The sequence below is a fragment of the Bombyx mandarina genome, chromosome 11 (assembly GCF_030267445.1).
Source record: "Bombyx mandarina strain Sakado chromosome 11, ASM3026744v2".
In the NCBI taxonomy this organism is placed as follows: Eukaryota; Metazoa; Arthropoda; class Insecta; order Lepidoptera; family Bombycidae; genus Bombyx; species Bombyx mandarina.
In genome coordinates, this window is record NC_143218.1 from 9,196,972 (window position 1) to 9,220,336 (window position 23,365).

Here is a 23,365-nt window from a genome sequence, read left to right on the forward strand (position 1 = left end):
CTTATATCTCAAGGTGGGTGGCGCATTTACGTTGTAGATGTCTATGGGCTCCAGTAACCACTTAACACCAGATAGGCTGAGAACTCGTTCACACATCTAAGCAATAAATTAAAAAAAGAGCAGCATAGTCGTATTCCTTTCCGGTGCCGACTGATATCTAAAATAAATCGCCACAATTAGATGTGTAGCTTATAAAACGGGGCGACGTTAACACCTACCAATGGAATTGATATGATATTTGCCCAAACAGGATAAGTCGTTTAGAAGTTTTTGGTAATTTTGTGACCTTACCGCTCAGTCAACAAATACATATTTACGTAATATGTTAATATAACAGGCATTAATTATTTTGTTTAATTCAATTTTATTTAAAGTTACGATTAAATGTATTATTGTTATTAAATGTAAATCACGAAACACTCGTGATTTCTAAGTAGGCGTTTTATGTAAGTATATAATCAAAAATAATTTTATTAATGTAACTATTAAAAACAATTTCACTATATCAGCATGAGGTAACGTTTAACGTAACTTCGTACCGAATTAGCGTTTGTAATAACCGCTTTTACTTTTACCTTTCAAAACAGAGTAAGTAATATTAGTATAGTTACGAGCGTACAAGCCAGCGAATGAGCAAAGTTCGCTTTTGTACTTATTTTTGTGCAATGTCATTGAATTACTGCAGGCCTTTTCCTTTTCCTTACTCGACTTGGCCGTGCCTAAGAAAAAGGCACATATTATTTTCAAAATATAAATTTTGTTGCTATTAATTTGACGTGTATTACATGAATACAGCTATTAGCTATTAGCTAGCTATTTCTGGGTGTTATAGCTGTTGAAAACATTCGAAGCACCATCAAGTACACTCAAATCTCGTATAAGTGTATAAGAACTTAATACAACGTCCTTGGATTTCTGAACAATGTAATATTGACAGATTTGTTAAAAATAGAAGTTTCTTAACATCCTTCACTTCATTTTGGAACGAAGTTCCTTATGGGACGATGCGGAGGGGTACCCGGGAAAAAACGTCCGTAACGTAAGATTTTTATTAGTAATGCACAGTGTACGACTTAACTTTGTAATAACGTACAAAAAATAACATATTTCTATTATATATTTTTTATAAATCATTGTGAATAAAATAAAGTTGATAACTTTGTAAGGTAGTTTTTTTAAATATTTATCAATCAAAAATCATAACAAAAAATGTATACCCGAATAATTATTTTCTTCTACCTCGATTAGAACTTAAAATTAATATTTTTATAATAAGGAACTTCGTTCCTATCCGGTGTCCCACAACACCACACATCTTTTTTTTAGAACAACGCCACAGTTGACCTGGACGCTATTTTTTTCCACAGGAAACAGTAATTTGTATGTTAATTGAAAGAATGAGTTCAAGCAAAATAACAATATTAAAAAAAAACGTGATATCTGACTATTGAGACAGACAATAATAACAATAGTAATGTTTTTTTTTTCTTATAACTCTCCGACTAGCTAAAGCAGTTCATTCTGACGAATATCACTGGTGTAATATAAAAACTGAGATCAGTAACTCGTCTTTTTGTGTTATTTTTAAAATTTGAATCATTGCTATTTACGTATATGATGTACGAACAAAGAATCATAATCTAATAATAATGAGATGAATTCTTAATTTGAAACAAGCCATTGTGTATATTCTGAACAGTTGTTTGTGATTTTCAATATTCAAAACGAAGTGTGATGTCATGGTACACATAAATTAGCTTTTTCAAGTGTAAATAAAGATGTTAGGAATGAAAACACAATCACTTATAATTAGTAATAAGTGTAACCTAAATACCTATAAATATAATGAAAACTACTATTATGATGTGATCTCACGTTTCTTAATCTAGATATATTATTTTTGAACGTTCCTAACACGTCCTTATTCGTCGACATTTCTGTTTTATGCTTACTAGGTAACCTCTCTTTTGCAAAAAAAAAAAAAACATATTTTGGACTCATTTTAATTTTCTATAAACTATATAAAACTCTTTATTAGAATAATTATTTTGGATCGATTCTTTTTTTGTAATAACATTAATGTCGCTTTTTGTGGCCCAATGCAATATTAAGCTTAACAAGCTTCGAACGACGTCATACAATAAGCAATCCAGGAACTGTGATAAAAAAATCAGATAGTTGCTAAAATCAAAACCCGTTCTCGTGGCCGTAATATTGTCTGGTGAACTACAAAAATAAACGCTTCACTCGTAAATAATTTACAACAAAAGAGTTTCGTGTCAAAAACAACGAGGCTTCAACGTATCATGCTAGAGCCTAATAAAGTGAAAGACGTGTACGTGCAAAGATCTCGGACGGTTAGTTGCAAACAAACATTGCGTACGCTTAAACGCACCGCGATCACTATTGGCGATTTGAAATCGAATATAGCGCTAATTTAATTCGTTGCGGTAATGTTAATAAAATTTAAGGGTTCTTAGTGACGGGGCGGTTACCAGGATGTGTTTATGCGAAAAGGAGCGATGTAAAATTGTGAAAGTTCAGTTGCTTCTATTTTTTGGGTGTTAAATATAATGGGTTTTTTTTTTAAAACATGGCTTATACGTGTTTCGTTTTTCTCGTGAAATGTAATATGATATTTGTCCGAAAGATTGGTGTTAAATATTGTGGAACAACATTAATTGATTATATTAGAATATTTTCTTCGGTTTTTTGAGAGTCATAGACATAATTGAAATTGCTTTTAAGGCTTACGGACGCCGCCTACGTAAACTGTAAAATATTCGAAATGTCGGAAATAAATAATGTAAAAATAATCAATGCGAGACCAAACCGTAATTGTAGTTGTTTTAAATAAATATAGACTTTTTTGTTTAATGTTGAGTACCTGTACTGTTTTTTTTATTTAGTTTATCGGTTTTAAATTTGCGTAAAGGAAAAACGTTTTAAAACAAAATACCTATCTCCAGATAAAACATTTATCGAACACAATTTGTTTGATATTACTTTATTAACTCATCGACGGCTATCGGCATTAAACCCTGAACTTTGTGTTCCGGCTTAGCTTATCATTGCATAGCAAATGTGACATTGTAAAAACATACAAATACGGGTTCCGGAAATAGTCATCGAATACAGTGTCGCGTTATATTGACAAAGTTGGTTACTTAAATAGAACCATCTATGGCTATGATCTCCTAATAAATATGCTAATAAGAGGATAAGTCTTCGCCTTTAGGTCCAAGAAACAGAAGCGATTTAAAAACAAAAACATAAAAATATATCAATTTTGTTTGACATTCATTATTTTCCAAATAAATCTATCTAATAATGTCTGTAATAGTTTTGGTAGAACATAAAAACCTCAAATATACCTGAACTGAGTGCTTACCTGAGCCATTTAATAGTTGTTTTTAGTGGATGGTGAAAAGCGAGTCCATAGCGAGAGGTACCAACTTCCTACCTGATTGAAGGATTTGAGAGTTATAAAAAACTATGCAGACTTCGCACAGATATCTCAAGATGGATGACTGCACATATCACTAAATAAACTGTGAGCTCATACATGCTGGTAGTGAATATGTTATATATTTTAAAAGTGTGAACAAAAAGTCTACATTAAACTTCTTATCAATGTCGATAATGAAATCGAAAGTGTCAAAAATGTTTGTGTCATCATAATGTCAAACCACTAGGGGTCTGATTAGTGTCTTTAAATGTCAATTAATATCAATCTCAACTAAATAGGTTCGTTAAACGTACCGAAAAAAATATGATCCGATTGGACGCACATCAAATTGTCAGCTGGACAAATTAGATATGTCGTAAGAATCCCTGTTGAGTATTGTTTTTGAGAGTCGTACATGATCACTTACACTTAGTTTTTTTATTAATAAACGTAACGATGTAACGTGGAAGATTATAAATAAAATTTTGTTGTTGTTTCATGTCGGCTTATCGGCTAACACAAGGTTTTTCCTTTGCCCTTGCCATTGCTAATGTCCACGAGCGAAAGTCGCTACTTTTCTTCAAGACTTTTTGACGATGTGTTAAATTTTTTACATTTTAATATTTTTGAGGCGTTCAGCAGTTTACAGTTTTCGTGTTTATATAAATTTAATTAATTTTACTTTTTTAATTTATACATTATTACCAAGGGAAGTTTGTTTTGGAACCCTAGACCATAAATTGATCTCTTAAAATGGGCTGTCGGTGAGCTTTATTAGAAATTGGTACGACTTGAATTGTGTCCTATATTATTTATATTACACATTTTTTTTAATTGCTAAGATGGGTGGACGAGCTCACAGCCCACATGGTGTTAAGTGGTTACTGGAGCCCATAGACATCTACAACGTAAATGCGCCACCCACCTTGAAATATAAGTTCTAAGGTCTCAATAAGTTACAACGCCTGCCCCACCCTTCAAACCAAAACGCGTTACTGCTTCACGGCAGAAATAGGCGGGGTGGTGGTACTCACTGTTACTAACATTAATATAGATTAATATTGTCTGAAATAAAAGAATCTAATAATAATAATAATATATTGGACTGTAATCGTTACAAAATCATTAGCTTCCGATAACTATTAAGTGAATCCTCGTATTAAAAAAACTAGATGATGACCTAGACTCGGTTTTTTTTTTGATAACGCCATCTTGTTGTGTCTTTAAACCGGTTAGTTGCCTCAATTAAGAAAAATAGTATTATTATTCGCCAATAGATGTCGGGAAGAGTTGATTATTGAAAACACGAACAAAACAACATTTTCTGAAAATAATCGTAGCTAGATTGATTTATCGCCCCCGAAATCCCCTGTATACTAAATTTTATGAAAATCGTTGGAGCCATTTCCGAGATTCAGATTATATATATATTAATTAATATACAAGAATTGCTCGTTTAAAGTTATAAGATATATTATTACATCGCTTTCAGGTTTAGTCGTATAAAGATTTAAAAAAACTACTTCTCAGCGAGAATATCGTTTAAATTTCGTTCAATAAATTTGAAACGCTAATTAATTAAAAAAAGCTTACTTTGAATAAATATAATAAATCCGCATCGTAAAATACACGAGTAAATTTTTTTAATCATTTTCGATATAGTGAAATATAAACTTTTAATTTTCAGGCTTTAAAATGGCGAGATGTTTTATGAGTTCTATGGGCTGATTAAATATATTTTTATTTCGATTTTTATTCGAATATTTTTGTTCAAATTTACTGCCTCTTACGAGATATTTCATTCATGTTAAATTTGGAATTTGAGTTTGCCTTGGTTTGATTAGTTTAAGCTATATGCTAAAAATAATTTATCAACAAGATTTACATATCAATTATCTCATTGGAGATTGAAAATAATGATTGCCTATATCATTTAACTCCAGGTCCAGATGATTGGATTTGTGTGTCAATCTGACAGAACAGATATACTCGTTGAACTCAGTAGTACATTTGGCGAAGCACTGCTCTTGCTGGGGTAGGTGATAGCAAGCTCTCTCAGGCTGAGCCTATGAGCTTGCCTTCCATGCCGGCGAAACTGTAACAGTCCCTCGAAGCTTTTATTGCCTTTGTAGGCAGACGAGCATACGGCCCAGCCGATGGTAAGTGGTTATCGTCGCTCATGGACGTCAGCAATGCCAGGGGTACTGTCTACCATAAACCAGCTACCAGCGATCAGATAGGAAAAAAGTAACTGGAGATATATTTAAAACTGTATACAAAGGGGGTCGTGATAAGTCCTCACTGATTCTCATAATCATTTTGAATTGGTACTGCGGTACTGCAAGCAAGCTAGACTAGACCTTTGCGACGGACATCCCTAAATAAAACCAAAGTAAAACAAATAGTTCGTAAGCTAGACCTTTGCGACGGACACCCCTAAATAAAACCAAAGTAAAACAAATATTTCGTAAGCTAGAACTTTGTGACGGACACCCCTAAATAAAACCAAAGTAAAACAAATATTTCGTAAGCTAGACCTTTGCGACGGACACCCCTAAATAAAACCAAAGTAAAACAAATATTTCGTAAATAAATACCAACACAAAAGCTGAAACTCATTGAGTAACAGCGATTCTATATTATGTTTTCGAAGTATCATATTTCATGAGCAATTAAATAAATGGAACGCGAAACGTTATAAAAACGCAGTCTCGTACTGAGTTAAGCTATTTTTGTTGCTTCATACATAATAATGTTTATGTGTAATTTGAATTAGTCTTTGGTTTTCGTCATTTTATAACAAACATTTTTGACTGTTGATATCTTGTATATGGGAGCTGTTGTTGAGATACATTTCAGTCGATAGACATTTTAATTTTTAGTTTCAAACTGGATAAAGATTTTTATGGGGTTATTAGCGTTCGGCAATTGCCATTTAAATATAGAGTAAATCTTAATATAATTTGAATTCACCAATAGTAAAATTATGTTTTTTTTTTCTATTAATCTAGACGTTTTTAGACGGAAATGTCTGCAGTTCAATATCTTCACAAGTGTAACATGCTATTCCTAGCATCATCTGAGCTCATGATCTAGAGAAGCTTATTATTGTTTTAAATCGCAATTAAACATTATAATTTTTCTATAAAAAAAATTTATAATATACTCTTATTTGTGCTTGTCCATTTCAAAAAATATTCTTATATGATAAGGCTACCTTATTCTTATTTGTTAGAATATCTATTTGCTTACCAGTAAATAGCTTACTATTTGACTTGCAACTTGGACCCTTTTTTTTTTTTACGCTGGGGAATCCATTTACGGATACCCGGTCGAGGGGGGTAACGGACCGGGTTATGTCGGACTCCGGCGCCTCCTGAGAGGAAGAAGGGGAGAAGAGAAGGGCCGAGGTCCTTCACCTCCCCCAATTTCTCACAGGAGACTACGCCTTGAAAAAGGCGCGCGAAGCACTTGCCCCGCAGAACGACTACCGACTAAACCCCATCGAGCCCCACCACTCCAACTCCACGAAACTCACGGTACCGCACAGTGCGCGCCGAAGGCTCGCCGTCGCCGGTACCCATCCTGTTAATAGGACGGCACTCCATCCCCAGGAAAATCCCGCAGGACGTCGTCTCGGAGACACACCGTGAGCGGTGCACAGGAGCCACCTTGCGCCGCCTCACCACCGGACCAACAGCCGAGTACCGGGCACCCCCGCACCCGGCACCCGACAGCCCCTACGGGAGATGAACGGGAGCTTCGCGCCCGTGCCGCCCACTCCGCCTTCTTCGCTGAGAAGCCGAAGAGGGATCCCACTCCCTTTCGCGCTCCTCAGCCTCTCGGAACGCCATGACCAGGTCGCAAAACCTGGTCATGGCCTCCCAAGAATTCTGGTCCTCTAGCATGCGGGCGATAACAGCCCGCAAGGAGAGGTCTCTCCCCAGCACCGCGATGAGGTCTCGCTGCGAGCGCTCCCAACGCGGGCACGCTTCGAGTGCGTGCTGAGCGTCATCGTCCGGATGCCCACACTGGTGGCAACCCGGAGCAACTTCGACCCTAGCTTAGCCTGCCTTTTGACCCGAGTAAAAATGAAATAGTTATATATAAACGAGTATTATGTGTGGTCGAAATTTAAATAATTCATAAGGAAATTTTGTGTATGATGGTTATTTCTTTAGCCATCTCATTTCCCTGTGCATATTTTGTTCAATATTGCAATGCCTGTTGACTTTCCTTCTTCTTTATGTAGTTAAAACTAAGAAAGGTATTAAAATTTGCGACGGCTGTCTTTGTTCGCTTACCAGAAAATAATTTATGTACCTATAATGTTTATACGGCTTAGTTTGGTCTGCGGTTTGGTATGACAAATTCGTATCGCGTAGGAAGGCCGGTTAGGTTACCTAGATCGGACATTCTATCTCTTTAACGAAGGCTACGTTACTGTTTGTGGTTCCCGGCTAATATTTACGTAATATATGTATGTGCAATTCGCTTGTAATAATGTCATCTTATCTAAAACTTGGAATTGGAACATTGAATTGGATTATAAGAAAAGCTTTACTTTTCTAATAATCCAAATGGCTATTATTAAATTTTGAATAGTCGACCCAATATTGTTCATTTTTAAATAGTACATATTTCTACAAAATTTTAATGTCGGACATCAAACTTAAATGAATTTAGCATTGAAATCCTTTCACTGTGAAGTTTGACTTGTTTTTCTGATTACCAACAATTTGAATTTGATGAGTGAAGTTTGAGTACAGATATTAATAAAATAGATTTTTACTAAAACGACGCTATTCACAAGGTTCTACGAAAGTTATTTGAAGTGTTCTCATCGCTCTCGCGTACTGGAATTAGTTTCTTAAGTGACGAACTTTCAGTTATCAATCATATTGACGCGGTCGTTGTGTCTAGTATTCCAAGTTTTATGTGACGTCATAGAGCTGCGCGAGTACATATCACACGATGCGGGTTTACTTCAAAGAATACAAGATAAAAACGGTGAGTTTATTGAAATAAAACAAAATCTAAATCTTCTCCAGTCAAACATTGATTGATTGTTTTTTAAACAAATCTCTACAAATACTTCGGTTTTAACTTTCTGAATTTATAAACATTAAATATGCACATAAAATAGTAGTTCTGACGTCTTGTATTGTATCGCTCATGGCTTAGTGGTATCGTACGGACTTTTAAATGAAATGTCTCTTGTTTGGACTGGGCCGGTACATCTAAGGTAAGATAGATGGATTTAAATGGTTACGGGGTCCATATAATTTAGTGACCTTAATACTGTGCTACAAATAATCGGAACGCAGAAATGCTTCGCTGCAGATGTATTCGTATATAGTATCGTAGTACCCGCCTTAGTACGCTCAATATTTTTTTAAGGGTTTCAATTCTTAGTACCATGTTGTTCCTTCAGACTTTTGAGTTAAACAGGCTAGATTCATCTTTATTGCGAAAAACAAAACACATTTAATTGTTTTACTGGGCTTCGAAAACATCATATGGATGTACCTAATTATAAGTTTATCCACGAGTACATGCGGCTCGAAGTCTGTTTTTGACAAAGCACAGGCGAGGATTGCATCGTAACTGTCTGTGAGGATAGACGCTATGCAATTTTTAATACGCTTTTATTAGCTTCAGACGTATGTATGTTTGTAACGGAATCTTTAAACACGATTTTGACCCCCTTCAAAACGTCGGATTAACTCGAAATTTGGTATACTTTTTAAGAACCGATGACAATTCAATACTAAAAAAAATGGAAAAAATTGAAATTCAACTAAAAAATGAATAATAAATAATAGTTTAAAAAAACTTAAATTTATTTTCTATTTTTTGATTGGATTTTCTATAAAAGCGTGTTTTGTTAGTTTTTTTTAAACTATTATTTATTTAGAGACGTTAATAGTTCTTTGTGGTAATGTCTCGTCTGTATCCGTTGTACGTTCGCGATACTGGTTCCGGTTTCAAGGGCGGAATGACTTGTACCGTGCACGCGACCAACCTACCGCATGTCCACTGCCTCGTGCTAATGAGGTCGGATCCGTTCGCATGTTTTACAACGTTTTACGCTTTTAGATGAGAAAACAATGTTTTTATTTATCTTATCTTATATCTTTAAACGAGCAATTCTTGTAAGTATATAAATATATAATCTGAATCTCGGAAACGGCTTCAACGATTTTCATACAATTTAGTATACAGGGGATTTCGGGGACGATAAATCGATTTAGCTACGATTTATTTTCAGAAAATGTTGTTTTATTCGTGATTTCAATAATCAACTTTATCGATAACCAACTTAAACATAAACTTTTTTTTATTGAAAGAAAATAACAAATAATATAATATAATATCAATATGTAATTCGTATTTAAATACCTAGTCAGGTCATAAATTCTGTCACATGTTTAATGTAAAATAATTGAAACAAGTTTATTCATTATGTAACCATTCATATACCAAAATGAACTTAACAAAACATAGATTCTTATGACACTAAAGTTTATTCAAAATGACCTCCGTGATTTTGAATACAGGCCTTCAATCTGCGCGGCCAGTCGTCTATCGCAGCACGAACGAGGTCCATGTCAATATCAGCGGCTGCCTTAATCAAGGATGTCTTGAGTGACTCCAAATCGGGATGAGGCTTTGAGCACGCCTTTTCCTTCAAGTGTTGCCATATCTTGTAATCTAACGGATTCAAATCTGGACTGGAGGAGGGCCAGTCTTCGTGCCGGATGAAGTCGATTTCACGCGCCGCCAGCCAGTCTTGCGTGCTCTTCGCTCTATGAGCTGGCGCCGAATCTTGTTGGAATACCCAGTGCCTGTTATTGAACATGGTATGAGAAACAGGTTCCACAAGGTTCTTCAGGACTGTATTTTGATACACAACTGCATTCGTTTTTACACCTTTCTCACAAAAATGTACCTCTGTTAAGCCCCAATAAGAAACTCCCAACCATACCATGAGCGAGGATGGAAAATGACCTCGTTGGACACGCGGAATACGGTTGCTCGCTTCTTCACTACTGTGTGCGTACACCTTATCATTTTGTTTGTTGTAGCTCTCTTCTACGGTAAAAATTTTTTCATCCGAAAATAGAATTTCCCGATATTTTTTTCCCGCGTACCGCTTCAACAAAGCGCGGCATCTCTTCAGTCTCAGGTCCATTAGACGAGCATTCAAACGATGTCCTGTTTTTCTTCGATATGCCCGAAGCCCTAAGTCTTCATTTAACACCCTTTTCACCGTGGTTCTGCTTAATCCCATCTGAAGGGCCAACAGTTTCTGCTTACGTTTGGGATTTCTTTGAATTCGCGCCTTCACAGCTTTTATCACTGCTGGAGTCCTAACAGACCGAGGGCGACCACTTCTTGACCTGTCATCTACACTAGAGTCTTCATTGTATCGTTTGATGGTACGAAAAACGAATCTTTTGGTTATATTCAAATTTTTCAGTATGTTAAAAATTTGAATTGGCGCGTAACCATATTTAAAACCACGTCCACTCCATATTTAAAAATGAGTAAAATTCTAAAAGTTATACATTTTTATTTTCATGAACAATTCGAAATTCGAATTCAATAAACTTTTTTGTGACCAGCATTCTAAAAGAAAAGTTTTTACTGTGTGACAATACTTATGACCTGACTAGTTATATTTTCTAAAAAACAAAAACTAAAAAAAAATTATAATATAACCGAGCAAAGCTCGGTCATCCTCTAGTATTGAATCAAATGTATGTCATTGTATCAAATGAAACATAGAGAATGAATGAGTGTTCTTTTGTGGTCCAAAAACACAAATCACATTAAATTTCGTATAGGGTTGACAAGGGCCCATGCTTACAATAAATATAAAACGTTGTCATGTTGCGTAAACATTATCCTCATGGTCCATCTGGTGTTGTACGGTTACCGGAATTCATCCTTATCTTGGGACATGTGATCGAATTATATTGTGTAACTGATTAATTAATTACCAAATAGTGGTGCTTACCCGTGCGAACGCTGAATGCGTCCTACAACAACCTACAAAATTAGTCAATTTGTAATATTTCGAACGCTATAAATTCCGTACTGCGTAATATAATAGCAGTATGTTGACTGTAAAATATTTGCTATATTAGTTTTTCATTAAATTAACAAAGTATTAGTTCACTATCGAAGCATTTTCATTATCAACCGTTGCCCGTTATCATTACAAATAAACGGTACGCACACGCGTACTGCTGAAAGTAATATACCACAATCCGTGAAGATTTTATGTGATTTTTTTTTATTGCGTAGATGGGTGGACGAGCTCACAGCCCACCTGGTGTTAAGTGGTTACTGGAGCCCATAGACATCTACAACGTAAATGCGCCACCCATCTTGAGATATAAGTTCTAAGGTCTCAAGTATAGTTATAACGGCTTCCCCACCCTTCGAACCGAAACGCATTACTGCTTCACGGCGGAAACAGGCGGGGTGGTGGTACCTACCCGCGCGGACTCACAAGAGGTCCTACCACCAGTAATATATTTGTTTTGCGATAGATTAAGCTGATATTTCGAGCCATAGATTTACACTAAATTAGCAGATTAGTCTAAACTGTTATTAAATGAATTGCGAGGAAGGCAACTCAGTAAATGTCCTCAACAAAATCTTCATTTGAATGTTTATGAATTGTTAAATAAATTCAAGTAAATTTTTTTGAATTTCATCCCCAGCAGCTGACGCTGCAATGTGACTCATTAGTTATTTTCTTGAATCCTAAGTAAGCAGTTTTAGAATTTTTTACAGCAATACGATAATGGTTCCCGGAGTAATCCTTACAATGTTATCTAACCTATCGTAAACAAAATACATATGTATGTCCCTTATTATCAAATAACACAATACGGTTAAAATTAAACTTTGAAACACTGTATACGTTTAAAGATTTCTACGGAATAATTTGCAACCATGTACACAACCTAATTATTACAAAAAAGGTTCAATTATATCATTATTACATTTAGTCTAGTATGATATTTGAAAATTAATTACCTACAAAACGACCTACTATTTAATTTATCCTTTTATTAATATTTATAATTAATAATAGGATCAATTAAACTATTATTAATAAACAAGGTTTCATATAACGACGACTGCTCTGCCAAGAGTAACAGACTATGATTAATAATAATAAGTTGCGGGCACTTATTATTATTAATCATTCGTACTACTACATTCGTAAAGTCATTATGTAGTATTTTATCTTGATAAGGGCCAAACAATAATGTAGAAGAAATAAAAAAAAAATACATCATATTATATGTATTAGCCAGTAGTTACTGCGTGATGCGCGCCATTGTGGCAGACTTCTTATCGTTTTATTTTATCTAGATAATTATGGTGTACCTGACTATTATTGAATCGCTTTCGACTGCCTATGAGAAAGTCAATTTTAATATGACCATTATTACAGTTTAATTAAAGTAGTTTTACGTTAATGGTTGAATGCACTCTACAATTTTATAAAATTTTATAAAACATTTTTCTAAAACTATTTAATTTTATAAAAGTTGACAATAGTTTTGGTAAATGTATTAAAAACTTTTTCTTTTTGTAGACGTCGTAATTCTCGAATCACATTCACCCCGAAAGGTACCCTCAAATGGGGTGCTCAACCTCTGAATGTCTGTTCGGGACCGAAGATCCCTTGCGAATGAAAATCTAAAATGTATCGAGATACGTGAATGAACTCACGAATAAAATAATATGAGACGCAAGTAATAAATATTTAGGTTGAAATAGAAATGTTTGAAGACAAGGCAACATTGATAGATTAACGTAATACATTGCATAAAATAAATTTATGATAGCTTTAAAAATTTATTAACCCGATAAAACTTATTGTGTTATTGTCAATTTTTTTTTCTGACGCGTCGGTATTGTGTTTAATGTTTTTGTCTAACTATTTACTTGAAAAGTTTTAGAAGATCTATCGGTGTAATATCTTTGTGTTGTGTAGTTACGGTGTTGTTCAGACAATTATGAACGCATGAGTCGTTCAATGTATCCGACAAGAAACATACGAAAATGAGATGCAAGTAATTCAATATTAAAGTTGATTTTCCGTTTTCATAGCATAATCGTAAGTCTAGTTTCAAATGAAATTTAAAATCTGTGTTAAAGTATCATTGTTAGATTTAGTGAAAGAATTTTAAATGCGTTTGATAGGTAAATTTACGAAAATGCTAGTGAAATTGTGATTACACTGTTACTAAATCCGTGAAAACCGCTTATTGAAACTTCACGCGGGCTATCACTTGTACATGCATGGTCCTATGATAGAAATCTTCCATGAAGTGCCACAACAAATGTGCCAGGTTTAATCACATTCGCGTGAATGGACTAGGAACGAATATTGGAGAAACGTTAATTTTTTTGGTTTTTTATTTTGATTTACACGATAAATATGGTCTGAATAATAATTAGATCTTTCATGTAAGATCCTCTAAGATTATTTTGATTAAACCAAAGTGTTTCTTACAGCGTTCGACGGGACCAGAATGTACAGCGCCTTGTCTTCGAGCTCAACCCACTACACGAACCACGAGCACGCCGAAAAAGGCTCCAATGCAGGCGACCGCCACAAATAATGAAGCCACAGGTATGTTTTGTATTACTCTTTATTGCATCGATGGATGGATGAGCGCAAAGCCCATCCGCTGTTAATTAGCTACCAGTGCCCATAGACATCACGACGCGAATGCCGTGCCGTGCCGCAATCTTACAGCCGTTTCGTGTTTTTGCTGATCAAATCAATGTCGTGTCGGTAAGAGTAAAACATTTCTCATGTTACACTCTTATAAAGTTTAGACGTAATCACAGGAGTATAAAAATAAAAGGTCATTAATTTCAGCCGATTATAGTCAATTTTTTTTTTCGACTACAGTAAACCTCGTGTTACTCAAAAAAGATAAAAGATAGGTATATCTAGAGTAGTTTATGAAAATATGTTATTTAAAAAAAAAAAACAATTATTTAAGGCATTTATTTAGCACAGGAAACCAATAATTGTCCCAGGAATATCCTTACACAGACTTGCTTAGGGTCCGCCTATGCTTTAAACACATACACTTACTAATGCATTCCTTGTTAGTTGATGCTCGTTAGGACTAAAACCAATACAGACCACCATAAAATCTTCAACGTAAACTATACATATAATTATGTCAATGCAAACAAAATTAGCAATACGGTCATATCACGTATTGAAATCGAAATAAAGCCATTTGACACTATTCAATCACCACATTTCATAGGTTTGCCCTTTTGTCTATTTTAGTTCAGCACCTCGACCATGAACCGAACTCGCGTATCGGTTACACAATGCTATTGACGCGATAGACCACTATCGATTTGCCAACCGAAATCACCTTGATATTTGATGAGGACTTTTAATATTTCACCCATTCTATATCGTATGGATGTATCTTCAGCGTTTTGAGTAGTAGAAATAGTGCGTTGGCAGTATTAACAGGATCAAGGACTGAATAAAAATCACGTTACTGTTTCGTAAACGAATCATTCATCATCAATTTCATCTTTAATCCGTTTGCATCAGAGAAATCACCCCCGCTGAGAGGGCGGGGACTTCAAGTTGGGGCAGGGGGGTTTCCCCTGGCTTGTGCCATGCCCCCGGACAACGCAAAAGCGTGGACGAAAGTTTTTGTATCTCGTCTATCGGTAGTACATAATTTCGTTTGCTAGAAATTAATTAATTCAATTCCACGCGTTTCAGAAATTTATTGATTTTGAGTAGCTGACTTGTTTGTTATTGCAATTAGTTGTTGCAATTAGTTAAACACGATTGGATTTGTACGAATGTATTTATTTTAAACGAAGCTATTAGATTATATCGTGAATCTAATAGCTGTGAATTTCGTTCGTCGAAAGTCGACGAGTTTGACATCGTTAAAATGCCTTACGAAATTCTTTTGCGGTATCACGTTACATTCAAATGGCTAATTATCTTGAAATCATCTAATGCGTGCTTGATAATTTCGTTTCGCAATCAATTAGTGCCATCGATTTTTTATTGTTTATCAGCCTAATTTTTTTTTGGAACGAAGTTCCTTATGGGACGATGCGGAGGGGTACCCTAACCGCGAAAAAACGTCCGTAACGTAAGATTTTTTCTATTTAGTTTGTTATCAACAGATGTCGCTGCACGTAAATTTAACAATTCCTGAATCGCGGTGACGAGATGTTGCACAGTTGATAGACGTTCTCGTATTTCTCTTGCCAAATTATACTTACCTGGCGTAGGGGATACCATGGTCATTCAGGCGGTTCCCCCAGGACGAGGCTGCTCCATTGCACTGCGGAGTACGGAGTGGTTGACCCTTGCGATTATTTCTATTTTTATCAATAAAAAAATCATAATAAAAAATGTATACCCGAATAATTATTTTATTTATATCTCGAATAGAACTTATAATTATTATTTTTATAATATTATGGAACTTCGTTCCTATCCGGTATCCCACGACACCACACATCTTTTTTATACCTGACACGAAGGTGACATTGTTCTCGAACGGCAATACGTTCGAAAACAATAAATCGATAAGGAATATTCGAAAGTCGTTCATTTTATTGCCGGATACAATATTGTGGAGTAATTAAATCAAATTACGGTTCGTGTATTTCCGCTTGAAAACCCTCCATCTATTTCAATGCACAGTGAATTTCCTAGAATTTGCATAGAAATTATAAGATTTCATCTAAGATATTAAATACACGATAATATGCAGCGATCGTTACGTCATTACACGTACAAATATATAATTTCATGTAGATATACGTGTGACTTATAAAAGAGTGTTATAAATTATTGAAATTATGTGTACATATAGAGTGATGGATCTCAAGACTTCTCAGCATTCTGGAGCCTACACCTTAGTCGTGTCGATAGTATGAATAATTTAAATCATGTTGCTGGTAGTACCACATTCTGGTACAAGTAGAGAATTTAGAGTAGATTTCTAGAGGCTAGATAAATGACATATTCGGGGTAAAAGCTTTAAAGATAGGTTTTTTTTTTTAGCGATTAATAATGTACTTGATCAAGATTCGAGAGTCCGTTTAATATATCACTACATAGTATAAAACAAAGTCGCTTTCTCTGTCCCTATATATGAAGATATGTATGCTTAAATCTTTAAAACTACGCAACGGATTTTGATGCGTTTTTTTTATAGATAGAGTGATTGAAGAGGAAGGTTTATATGTATAATAACATCCATTAAATAGTGGAGAAATCAATAATAAATTACAGTTTCAGTTAAAGTTTATGTATTTAGGGAATACAATTGGAAGCTTAAACAATATATTGAGGAGCTACTTATCTAGACAACCTGTTGCTTGTTTAGAGACTTCGCTATGTGGTGACTTATCGTGTCACGTCGGTGTTGTATCAGGCGACTGTTCTCAGAGTATCACAGCATATTGCGACCGTATTAATTAGTAATAGTGCTTATAATGGTTCGTATGTGTGGGTAATATCGTCATTCTCATGTCTGCCGCGAAGCAATCATGCGATTAAGTTGGAAGGATTAGAAAGGCTTTGTAGAGCCTTGTAGGAACCATGCAATTGCGACCTAATGTCTCAAGATATATGACTGCATTCACGTTGTGATGCTCATTGATTCCGATGATCGCTCAAAGGCCTATAAATATAATGCACAACAATAAAAAAGAAATGTTATTGTTTGATATTCTATGTCACACAATTTGCCAAATTGACCTATACATTTCAAAACATCATGTAGACCAAACGTTAAGATATTCAAACAGGAATACAGAATTTAGGCTTTTGAAATTTCGCAACTCCAAATACGAGAACCGTCCCCCAGGCATCTAAATTATTACGTGAAGTCTTAGAGTGCCTTATGGAACAAGATTGTTTATTCGTGCCGTACAGGTAAAGTTTCCACGTTGACTCGCGATACTTACATGTTAGTTCCGAAACGTTATACCAGGGTACCATAACCGTTAAGTTGAGCTTCGAACTAGTTTCCTAGATACGAAGCGAGTGGGATCAGTTGGGTATACTGTGAATTTTTGATCACTTTACAGTTTCCTTGTGTGTATTAAAAGGCGAAAAGGTCGTTTTTTTTTAGGATTAAAAATGTACATACTACCGTACGATTTGTTATAAGTGAATTCACTGTGAACAAAATATACACGAAGCACTAAACTGTCTAGTGATTGGGCGAAAGTGTGCGGTTAATTGATGTTATCTCCTAATTAAAATGTGCAGCGTTGTTTCCCTAAAAGTTATACCAACTAACGAATGCTTCATCGTTATAGTTTGAAACAAGTTGTTGATTAAATTATGGAGTTTTGAGGACGCGAACGTTAAGGGCGAACCTTGTGATCTGATCTTAGCATTTGTTTTCTGTTATGAACTCCGTTATGTTAGCTAACTAATGGTAGTTAGTTTAAAATTAATTAGTTTGTTGCATTGGGTTTTAGTTGCACTAGACGCGCTGTAGCTTGTTTGCTGAGATTGCTATTGAAACTTATAGACGAGTAAACGACTACATAATGTGGTAATGTTAACATGCAGATGGGAATAATATAATCGTTGATTTCAGATCAGGGACGTAATATCGATCGATGCTTCGCTAATATAGGCGTGGTTCGACACTAGTCTTTAAAATATAGTTTCAAAATATGTATTGGATTAATAATTCGATCCGCTTTTACGATTTAATCTTGGGACTTTTCTTCCCGACGTTTCAAATATTTTCAGTATTCGTAGTCCCGGATTGGTGACTACCGTCAAATTTTGTTAGATAGATAGACAGAAAATTTGAGGGTAGCTAGAAAAATAAACACGAGATTAAACCGTAAAAGTAGTTTTTATTATGTCTACAACCCTCGAAAATCGGAGAAAATACCATTTACTGCTTAAATTAATCACTTTAGTGAACTGCAGTGAACGAGAAGTTTTCGATTGCACTGTAGCATTTTTCTTTTCGTGTAATTTTGAAAGATTCCACGCTTCATGGGTATGAAGGTCGATCTGCACACGAATATTCATTCTAACAAAACACGCGAATAATTTAAAATATACTTACAGAAGAATCCGCCACGCGTTTGCAAAATCTACATATGTGAATTAATCATTATTCACCAAACTGCTGTAGAATTTTCAAAACATAATATGAAAAATAATATAAAAAATAAAATGTTTTCGTAGGTATCTTTCACGCAGCAATGGATTGATATGATTGTTTTCAAGGATTTTACTTATAAATTGAAAAATAACGTAGGCTTATTCAAAGACGGAGTCCGACATAACCCGGTCTGTTACCTCCGTTGACCGGGTAACCGTAAACGGATTCCCCAACTTTAAAAAAAAAGGCTTATTGGAAGAAAAAAAATATTTCGTATTTTTTAAATTTTGTTTTTTAACGCAGACGATACTTGTCCTGTACCTATACCTATCCTCTTAGTTAATATATACATATATGTTAACACTAACTAAATAAAAGTCAATTTCGCTTAGGGTTGTCACGTAATTAGAACAGTAATAATATTACAACTTATTCGACGTTATATAATTACGAAATGTCCGAAAGCAAATTTTGTGAAAATCTATATTTTACTCTTTTTCAACAAAACGAGTTTATTCTATTCGATTCATTTTCGAATTCATTAGAATAGACTTTGACTTAATTCGTATTCTATTCGAGTATATTGATATTATAATATGAATTTTATATAATTAAATTCTTCAATAATAGCAACGATTGACCTTCGCGACGGATTCCCCGTTAAGACGTAAAGTCGCCTTGATTATCCTGATAGAAACCCGGCTAAGTCATAAGATCGCTGTGGGTGGTAATGCACTAAGTAAAGTAGCACGAGGTCGAGACTATTATACCTTGAACTCGAACAAATTTTCACAACAGTTTTTATTAAACGCCTAGGAAAATTACGACAATAATGCTTAGTATACGAGCGACATGTTTGGCCGTATAGTGTATGACTATGCTAACTGACGATAATGAAGACAAAACTAAACTTTATTTTAATGATCGTAGGGTTGTATTATGTACCCGCAAGGATAGGAACCGCCGCCCAATCATTTTTAATATTTTTTTGCCGCGATACAGTCGTGTTATTGAGATTTCGACCTCGCGTCACGTTCACGTTGCCTACCTTTAACAGCAAAATTAGCCCATTGAATTTCTCGTCGGATCTTCTCAGTGGGCCGCGATTCCAATCCGGTGGTAGATTCTGCGAAGCACTGCTCTTTCCAGGACCATTGTTACCAAATCCTATCAGGTTGAGCTCGTGAGCTCAACTGCCCGTTCGCACGTTGCTGGAATAGCCCCTTACGCTACCAGCGAATATGTATGTAGCAAAAAGGTGAGAATCAAAATAGCCGAGGTCGTATCCCATTTGATTAATCAAGATGTTGAAAATGCATAGCAGTGAATGCGATCGTTCCACACACGTGTGTTAAACGTTAAACGGTCTCTCATCATATGTCTTCATTCACATGTCAATTGTTCCTTTTCCGAGTGTGTGTCAAGGACCGGCAACCCTTCAAGCGCAAACGCGATAGCACTTGTCTCCTTCAAAACGACTGACTCTCGAGAGGCTTACATCAAAGGAATGCTATTTTCGCGGCCAAGTCGATTGGAACTAACCTGTCTTTAATATTATGTCGTGCCCTTGAGGGTTCGTTTGAGAATCGATCGTGCCGAATTATTTATTGGGCTTTGTTTTTAATAATCTTGTTAGCTAAGATAGACAAAGGATATCTCAAGCTGTCTTGTGATAAACTGAGTTTATGGCCTAAAGACACCACGACGTAAATCCCGTTTTTGAAGCTTGAGTAATAAGATTTACGTAATCACATTACATTAATCCTGGCAGATATATGGAGGACGATTGGACTCACCCGTACACACACAATACAACCCTCCACCAGCTATTCAGATAAGAATTTCCGAATTCGAAAAAAAATATTATTGATCACGAAAATAAATGACATACTCTGTGTAGTTGGAATAGTCTCTCTGGCTACCAGCAAAAAGCTAAGAAAAAAAAACTCTGTATCTATAGCAGTAGTTGGCGAAGGCGAGGGATGCATACTCGTATTGTCTGACAGCTTATAATCCGTATCCGACAGTCGTCTGTGACTCAAGAACTCTTAAAGTATCCGAAACGTCAGAAATAGGGACAATAAAAACACGAGATTAAAAAGTAGTTTCAATTATGAAAAAAAAAAACGAGGAAGACACTATGCTATTATTAAAATGCTCTCACCTAATTCGTTTCCATAGGTCATTACTCCTAGTACTACTATCAAGCCCTGGAATTAACTCCCTCAGCGCTCGTTCCAATTTTCACCATTTATATACAAAATGTCCATTAATATACGAGTAGATACATCGCTACGTACACTATTATTAAACAGGATTTACCTTACCACAATTTTCATTTTTAACGAATTCGAGTCCCGATATTTCGCGTGGCAAGCACCGCTATCACGTGTGAACTAAAGACTGCGGGTAGTATGTTAGTAGCTGACAAAACTATGTACCCTCTTTTTAGTCTAGTTAGAACTGGAGCTGGATGTTGAGTTTTTCCGAAAATTTTGAGAATGCATTGTTTCTTAGTAAATTTTAAATTAAACGTGAAAATCGTGTTGAAAACCTGTTAAATAATAGCGTATGTAATGCAGATAACCGCAAGAGTTTAAAAGTTTAGAATAATTTTAAAATGCACCACGTTGCACGGTGTTTCCATAGGTCTACAACATATAATTTTTCAAACGAAGTGTAAGGAAAGTACTTAATAATTGACCAATTACTCTTTACCACGTCGGTGTCCAGACAGTCTTCTTGTCATTGGTCTACAATAAATCAAATCGACTAGTTAAGTTTACTTACCATTTTTACAAAGTTTATAGTAAATACGTGGGTACTTTTTCTGTTCAGTTGTACATTGGCTTTCGGTCTTACAAAGTAAAATATTATTTAAGTTAACGTGATTTAAGGTATATTTATTCGTGTTAATAAAGTGCTTACAAGTAATTGAAATTGCCGATCAAATATAAGAAACGATCAAATAAAATTTTATTAACCTATTTTAATGATTTTGCTGTTGCCTATTATATTGATGGACGATTGCTAGGTTTTTTTTACAAAATGTTGTCCTATCTATAATAATAGGTATATGTAGGTATAGTATGTACTATTAATGTAAAAATATTAGTAAAAAGTATTAAGAAATACATAGGTGCTATTAAGGTTAAACGTGTCTTTTTTTAGCTTCTTGCTATCTAATTGACATGAAGAAATAATAATAATAAAATAAAATGAGTTATCTCCTTTTTTATGTTACGAACCTATTACACTTGTTAGGTACCTATATTAAGAATTTGATTAGAGCGTTGGTATAAAAAAAAAACATTTTACTTGGATTTGTTCGAATATGCAATTGGGTAAACATTTCACACATTAAAATGTTGACACGCAGTTCGGAATATCTAGAACATGTAAATTGATGATGTTGGGGACTAATAAAAACATTTAATGGCAATAACGTAATACGAGGTCACACATGGCCCCTTGAAAACTTGAAATACACAACTTTATTTTTAAAAAAAGTTGCTATGTTTTGTCTGAAAGATGAGGGCAGCCTCTGTGGATTCAAGATTTTTAATTTGACTTCACAATAATTCGGGTAGCGTCACCCGCGTTATATAGCCTATGAGCTCCAAATAACTACTTAATATCAGGTCGGCCATGATTCTGTCTGACAGTAATTAAAAACTTTTTTGAATCAGACGTCAGCTTAAAAAATTCTTGCAAGATTTAAATTTAAATAAATAACGTCAATAAATTGAATTGGTCAATATTAACATAAAATTTGAATCTTTAAAAGTTCAACGACGTGTACATTTAGAATTTGCGGTATTTTACAGCATAATATTTCTCCTTGATAGCCATTTTATCATTTACCATCGGCAACGGAGACACGGTAGAGAGACGCGTGCGCCGGCGCAGGTCAGTCGCGGCACGTTTGTTTTGCGATAACGCAATTAATCGATATAAAGTGTGTACTTTATATAAAACATATGGTTTCATCTATACGTATCAGTTACTCGGTTTGCGGTAAACGAGGTGTGCTTATAATAATAAATATGTATATTACAATAAAATCGATTAATGCTCGGAGAGTTTTCGAAAACAACGAACGAAGTTTGTTTTAATCGGTTATTTGGATCCCGGCAAGCGCGCGTGTGTGCCAAGCGCTCGAGCGCATTTCTTTGGGGCCGAACGATGACAACGACCCAGTGCGTCTACCCCGCGCAAGTGTTTTTAGTCTTTTTTTTTTTAAATTCGTTCATTAAAACAAACAGTGCTCCTTCATAATTAAAACAAAGTTAACGGTTGTATATCGGGTGGAGTTTTATTTTAGTGTTGTTCTTAATTGCAAGTGTCGTCGTCGCTGGTCGACTGGGCACGCAAAATTATTGAAGGTTCTTTTTTTAAATATATACCTTCAAATTATCAGTGTTCGATAATTTTGACACGTCGGTTTTCATCGTGTACCGTCTACGTTGAATATAATAAGCGTGTGTAACTTGTAGTTTTTTTTTTTTTGTATTAATAAAAACTGATATTGTTTACACACGAAATGGAAACTTTAATCGTTCAAGATGGACCCATCGTTTTATCGTGGATTGTTTTCTTGGTGTTGATTTTTCGTTGTTATTATCAGATCAGTTTGATCACAACGAGAGGTAAGCTTATCGCTTTATCACTACATAGTATAAAACAAAGTCGCTTTCTCTGTCCGTATATCTGTCTGTCCATATATCTGTCT

At 35.1% G+C, this 23,365-nt stretch overlaps 1 protein-coding gene across 15 annotated transcripts in view; it reads left to right on the plus strand.

The window, feature by feature from the left end:
• Positions 1–23,365, plus strand: part of Svil (Supervillin) — a 211,211-nt gene that overhangs the window by 31,310 nt on the left and 156,536 nt on the right. For 10 of the 15 annotated variants that reach the window (XM_089730870.1, XM_028173249.2, XM_089730872.1 and 7 more), the window contains exon 4: positions 13,997–14,114. In XM_089730870.1, coding sequence (XP_089586996.1) covers positions 13,997–14,114 — 118 coding nt within the window. Of the gene's footprint in view, positions 1–8,086; positions 8,459–13,996; positions 14,115–22,513; positions 23,283–23,365 lie in introns of those variants that run through there. The other 5 variants (XM_089730880.1, XM_089730884.1, XM_089730885.1 and 2 more) reach the window with 2 other exon arrangements.